Source organism: Squalius cephalus, assembly GCF_949319135.1.
Source record: "Squalius cephalus genome assembly, chromosome: 6".
Lineage (NCBI taxonomy): Eukaryota > Metazoa > Chordata > Actinopteri > Cypriniformes > Leuciscidae > Squalius > Squalius cephalus.
In genome coordinates this window covers 9634447-9641080 of record NC_137127.1, presented here as the reverse complement: position 1 = coordinate 9641080, position 6634 = coordinate 9634447, and the positions used below count along the sequence as shown (strand labels likewise).

The 6634-nt window shown below is 37.3% G+C and overlaps 1 protein-coding gene across 1 annotated transcript; it reads right to left on the bottom strand.

Annotated features, from left to right (window-relative positions):
- Positions 1-286: 286 nt before the first annotated feature.
- Positions 287-5912, bottom strand: ces3 (carboxylesterase 3). The gene is made up of 13 exons (XM_079874988.1): positions 5194-5912; positions 4782-4977; positions 4008-4146; positions 3742-3875; positions 3476-3629; positions 3084-3188; positions 2202-2303; positions 1928-2068; positions 1702-1782; positions 1365-1506; positions 1130-1279; positions 899-971; positions 287-825 (listed from the first exon to the last, which is right to left on the bottom strand). Exons 1-13 carry the CDS (start codon positions 5261-5263, stop codon positions 660-662), a joined length of 1653 nt encoding a protein of 550 aa, XP_079731114.1. The 5' UTR covers positions 5264-5912; the 3' UTR covers positions 287-659.
- Between the last annotated feature and the right edge of the window lie 722 nt (positions 5913-6634).

Below are 6634 nucleotides of genomic sequence, written 5' to 3'. Positions count from 1 at the left end.
TTTTTTTACAGTTCACGTTATATTGTCAATTCAGTATCTTTGTGTGTGTGTGTATTTCAGAAAGCCTAGGTAGAAACTTTTGAGTGTCAGTCAAAAATGTGCATACACCTGCTCTTTCGTTAATTAATTTGCATAAAAACGATTAAATAATTATTAATACGAAAAGGCTTATACAATTAAGAATAAATAAAAAATACAGCAATTAATATAATATTAAATTAATTCATTACTAAGTGTATATATATTATAAACATTAAAATGTTAATAATAACATAATAAAATGTCTGTAAATAGCAATATAAATTTTACTTTATGATTAAGCAGTCTACCTTGACATTTTTATTGCACGTTTTTGTTACTTGATTTTATTATGAATGTATTTCACTGATGTATTGTTGTAGCCTATTTCCATCTAAATGAAAGAACAGTTTTGTGCATTCATTTTAATTTCACATTCAAACTATTACACACATCCATGAAGTATGCAATTTCTAATTGATACCAATATCCAGATTTTGGCTAGATTTGAGAAACATTGAAATGCTTGCAGAAATCTATATCCAATGCAAAAGTTTTCTCTGGGAACAATTGCACTGCATGTATGAAGACAAAATCATTTATGCACACTGCACAGCACTGTTTCTTGGTGTGATAAATAATTAGGCGGTGTGGAGTCCAGCAAGTTTCTTAGGTAATTCAACAGTGAAAAAGAGCAGCTTGTCCATCTTCAGACCCTGTCCCTCAGTTTGCTGCAATCCTAGGTTCATGTATTTATTAGACTGGTCGTATACAGGCCAATTCACCAGCCTGGGCCCATTTGGTGAGCTGTAGAAATAAAATATTAATTTAATGAATAAAGGATCATCGGTAACAGATCCTAATACTATAATGTACTCACCCAGTACGAATAAAGTTAGCCCAGTATCCCATGACAGTTCTGCATAGTTGGTTTTCCTCCTCACTGAGTATTCCTGTGGATGATAAAGAGTTGATATCCATAACCACATCGCACTTCATCATAACCATTTTCACTTTTGTAGCAATCATTTGCAGTTTCAAACCCCTGCCGGAATAATTGTCCAATATCATAATAATTAGCCTGGGCAAACAAGTTCTTAGATCTGCTTACCTTCAGTTTTGACATGGCCATCCCAAAAGCAGGCTCCAAACACAAATCCAACGTCATCAGCATGGTCAGCCTTCACAAAGCTGGGTCTGAGATCTTTAAATATACTGGGCCGGTGCTGAAACTCATACATATACACAGGGACTCCAGCATCTGTGAAGTTAGCATCTAATAGTAAAGCCAACCAACAATGAAACTTTACTGGAGATGAAATTTTGCCAGTAACATTGCAACAAACCTCTGTGTTGAGATGCAACCATGATGGAGGGTATCACTATAAAACTATCCCCCATCATCTCAGTAAATGCGTCGCGAATGTCCTCAGGAGTTTTAGCATCTTTCAAGTATTCTTCTACAATGAATTCATTGACTCCTGATCTCTATGATGACAGAGAGAGAAAGCATATTCTACCGAGTCTTCTGAATGGTATTTTGTACTATGTCCACTAGAGTGAGACAAATACTAACAAATTAGCCAGACTGAGTTAATCCAAATAAATGCATTTGCAGATTTTAGCTACAGGGTAAATCACTAGAAATAATCTAAAAAGAAGGAAGAATTTGTTGAGCTTTACACCAGCTGTATCGACAATGTCCAAAATTGCTTTCACTGATTTTACGTCCATCCCTTTAGCCCATCCTTCTGAGACCACGTCCTGAAATAATAATATAAAAATAAAATGAGCACATCCTGTTCAGCACCGTGTATTGTTTGTGTGTTTCCTATTTCATAATGGTCATAAAGGTTCATTGACCATTGTTTCATTGCACTGCTCCATACAAAAATATTATGATACTTACCTGTGCGAGCATCCATCCAAATTCATGGTTTGTTGTTCCAATAAGAATTGGAACTTTCTGAAAGTCTTTGCTCTTTAGTATCTCCTCTGGTGGAGCTTTAAGAAAGACACCATCAACTGCCGCTCCAGGGAAAATGTGTTTCTAAGGAAAATCACTTGGTCTAAGAAATGAATTCATTCTGTATATTTATGAAGACTATCACCAATAGATCCTAGCAGGTTATTTTTTTCATGAAATACTGGAAAGCATCTTACTTCAAATTCTCTGCTCCTACCTTTTTAGTTGCATTTATGATCTGTTCCTCGGTCAGTTCTTTTATGCATTTGACCAGCACTTCAGAAGAGCTGAAGTCACACTCAGTAACATTTGCTACCACCTGGTCAAACAGATTACAGACAATCAGCTTTCTTCTAAACATTCCATTGTATCATTTTGAAAACATTATGGAAACGTTACTTTTGAATGTTCTTTGAACGTTCTGAAAGAGTAACATTTAAAAAGAATTGGACGGATGAACAAAAAAACAAGTTCCAAGAACAATATATAGGCTAAATTATGTTTTTGTGCTAACAGTTTGAGAACATTATTAAAGACCAGATAACTTTGAACGAATATTGTATTAATGTTATTGAAATAATGTTTGGTCATAACTTTGAGAGAACCCTGCCAGAACATTAGCCAAAGTTCTGAGAACATTTCCTGTTATTGCATTTGGGTATTGTTCTGGGTTTTTTTTACTTTTTTTGATGCATTTATGTATTTGTTTATGTGTCTGAAACCAAACTGCCTTCAGGGAAATTAACTAAACTGAACTTAACAAGGCTCTGACATTTTTTATATCTGACATAATTACAGACTCCCTTAAAAATTCAAATTCTGTCATCATTTACTCACTTGTTCCAAACCGTATGAATTTCTTTCTTCTGCTGAACACAAAGAAGATATTCTGAAGAATGTTGGGAACCAAACAGTTGATTTTCCCCCAGCTATGGGGCCCATCAACTGTTTGGTATATTCTTCAAAATATCGTCTTTTGTGTTCATTCAGGTTTGGAACAACTTGAGTAAGTGATGACAGAATTTGAATTTTTGGGTGAACTATCCCTTTAAGGAACTATTGAGCAGTGCACATTGATTGTTGCATTTGGGTTAAATACCTTGGCAAACATCAATGGGTGTTTGATGGTGTAACCGATGGTGTTTGCTACTCCACTCTGGAAGATGGCTCTGTGGAACAGACCCTTGGTCATGGGTGACAATGTCTAAAAATCCATAAGAATACATCTTTAGAATACATTTAACCCTTGCATTGAACTTTACAAAGAATCTATTGTTGGGTAATATCTTATATTGTTTTAACAACTTGTCTTCACATTCACATTTCCAAAGTGGGGCCCAGAGGAAGCCCAAAGGACCCCAAAGAACTTACTTACGGTTTTATTATGCTTTCTAAACACTGGTCAGAAATCATAAGATTAATCACAATATACCAGGCAGGAACATACTTAAAAATAGGTATGATAATGTTGCATTACAAACATTGACTGACTAGAAAAGAGGCACTGATTCCTCCTGCAGACTCTCCTGCTACGGTGACAGACTGGGGGTCTCCTCCAAAACCCTCGATGTTTTCCTTCACCCACTGTAAAGCTGCAATCTGGTCTAGGAAGCCCCAGTTTCCTTGTGCAAGCTTATCGCCTGTGCTAAAACCAGAAGCATATATGATTATAACCCACCCAGCAGAATCAGTGTCTTCAGTAAGCTAAAAAATCTGATGCTATTCTTAAAGGGACACTTTGATTCATAAATGAATACCTGAAGTATCCTAACATTCCAAGTCGGTACTGAATGACAACCACAACTATGCTCTCATAGGCCGCCAACGGGGATCCGTCAAACATGGCAGCTCCGCCAAAGACCAGGCTTCCTCCATGAATCCAAACCATTACCTGTTGGTTGGCATACATTACTTTTGTAAGAGGGGTTAAGGAAATGATAAATAAACCATAGGAAAGTTCTATTGTGAATTCACAAGTGCTGTCCTCTAGTTTAGATGAGAGTAGCCATAATTCAGTACTCACTGGATGTTTTTCTGATTCTAATCTTTGAGAAGGAGTGTAAACGTCAAGATACAAGCAGTCTTCTGAGAAGCCCGTGGTGGTGATATTCAACTTCATGGCCTCTCCTACTAAAGGCACAATATCTGGGTTTTGAAGGCACCTACAATGCAGCAAGAGAAGATAGTTGATGGGGTAAAAGGAAATCTGAGCTCAGAAATGGTTTATATTACTTTAATATAGTGCAGCGGTCGGCAACCTATGGCTCGCGGAGGGATAAACACAGAAGCGTGCACCTCTGGTCGCGTTAGGATCTGTTATAATCTCACTGTTTAATATTTACAGATCCTCCTAATTTAATAAAACAGGCTGTGTGACTATGAGGAAAAATTACCTAAAAAAAAAAAAAAAAAAAAAAAAAAAAAATGTACATACGTACGCAAGTTATGGTGATAAATAAATGTTTATTTGCGTTAAATACATGCATATCTTTAGCTATTGTCATGTGCCTGTGATTATCCCTCTGCGTTTCAATGTTGACACACATGTCTTGCAGACCCCAGATATAGTGGTAAATAAGGAATTTATATATAACTGTAGTCAATTACTGAATAAAAATTATGTGATGAAAATTGCATTTACTAACGTAATCTATTAGGCTACATTATACATTAAATCAGACTACTTTTAGATTACTTTTGATCTAACTCGTTTGTCACTTATAAAGCCTAGTAGTACAGATGTATGGCATATCTTTTTTCAGATACTGTTATGACTAGCCTATATAGCAGTACTCACATGGGAGGGTGCTGAGTGGCATTTCTTATGCCTTCCCATCCCTGTACAGGATCAGGTGCAGCTAGGCGGAGAGGACCAACAGGTGGCTGTGCAAAAGGAATCCCGAAATATTGCTCCACCAACTTTTCGGAGCCTTTAACCTTCATATATTGCCCACGGACACTGCCATGCTTCAGGACGACCACCGGCCCAGAGTCTGCACACGCGCAAACATAAATTACACATAAACACAAATTCATGTACAATACATGTACAAAGATATGTCCTGAAAAAATAATATAGGCCTACATATATATATATATATATATATTGCCTACACACACATTGACGATACTCCCACAAGTTAAATATTAATTCAATGTAGAATTTACAATATTATTTAAAAAGCAATATAATAAGATGAAATACTTGCCTGTCTGGACAGGGGTTGTCCAAACAGGGGCCATGGCCAAGCACAGGCAGAGCAGAACTTCTTTCCTCATAGCTGTTCTTTCGTTAATGACTAATGAAGACCTCACAAAACAGGCTCAGTTACAAAATACTGCCCTTTAACCTGTTCCTACTTTACCCCCTAAGTAAAAACAAATCATCTGTTACCTGTGTACACAGTGGAATCCCTGGACTGAGGAGAAAAAAAATCTATTCCCTGTAAATAATAATGGCTAGTTTAGAATTGTAGCCTATTTCACAAACTTCATGTTACGTTTACACGACAACGATATGCTTAAAACGGAGAAGTTTTTCCTTTGAGTTTTCCGCGTAAAGATAACACATTGTAAAAACGATCCACGCGAAAAAACAACAACCCTGTATTCTGCTGCCAGGCCATTAGCTGGCGATTAATAGACTGAACACGTAATACATGTGCTTGACGTCATCGTATTCAGAGATTCGCGTTTTTGTTGTTTACACGGAGACCGTTTTCAAAAACTTGCACTTTAAAACCCTTTTTCAAAAGGTTGTGTTTTCAGGCACCCAAAACACTATTGTCGTGTACACGAACGGCCAAAACGCATAAAAATTGTACGTTTTTAGTTGAAAACGGTGTCTTGAAAAAGCCCCTATAGCAGGGGTGCCCAATCCTGCTCCTGCCGATCGACTGTCCTGCACAGTTCATCTCCAACCCTAATCAAACACAAGGAGCGGGAAACTGGAACAAATGAAAACAGAGTTAGTCTATAGGGCAGGGGTGCCCAATCCTGCTCCTGCCGATCGACTGTCCTGGGGTGCGTTTCCCGAAAGCATCGTTGGCAAACTATGGTCGCAAGTTCCGTCGTTACCAATAGAGTTCAATGGACATTGCGATGAACTTGCGACCATAGTTGGCCAACGATGCTTTCGGGAAACGCACCCCAGGACAGTCGATCGGCAGGAGCAGGATTGGGCACCCCTGCCCTATAGACTAACTCTGTTTTCATTTGTTCCAGTTTCCCGCTCCTTGTTTGTTACTATGGTTTCTGAATAATTAGTCATCACCTGTTCCTCATTTAAGTTCAATCGCCTTGTGAATTTAAGTTCCTCCTTTTCATTCAGTTATTGTCTGGTATTGTTGGTTTGTAGGTGCGAAACATGATGTTACCTTGCCTTTCTGCATTTGAATTAGGCCTACTAGTTTGTCTACTGAAACTTGTTTTTCATCATCTTCATCTATCTCTCATGATGTGTTTGTTATAATAAAGATTTCCAAAATATTAAATGTATGAGTAAAGTGAACCAAACATATCAAATTAATCAGCATATCAAAGAAAAGTCATAAATTGACACCTAAACAAACATATTCATTTTCAGCCATTCTCCCATATGGATAATTTATTTGCCACCACAGTAAATTCTTCTGTCAAAATCTTCATGCA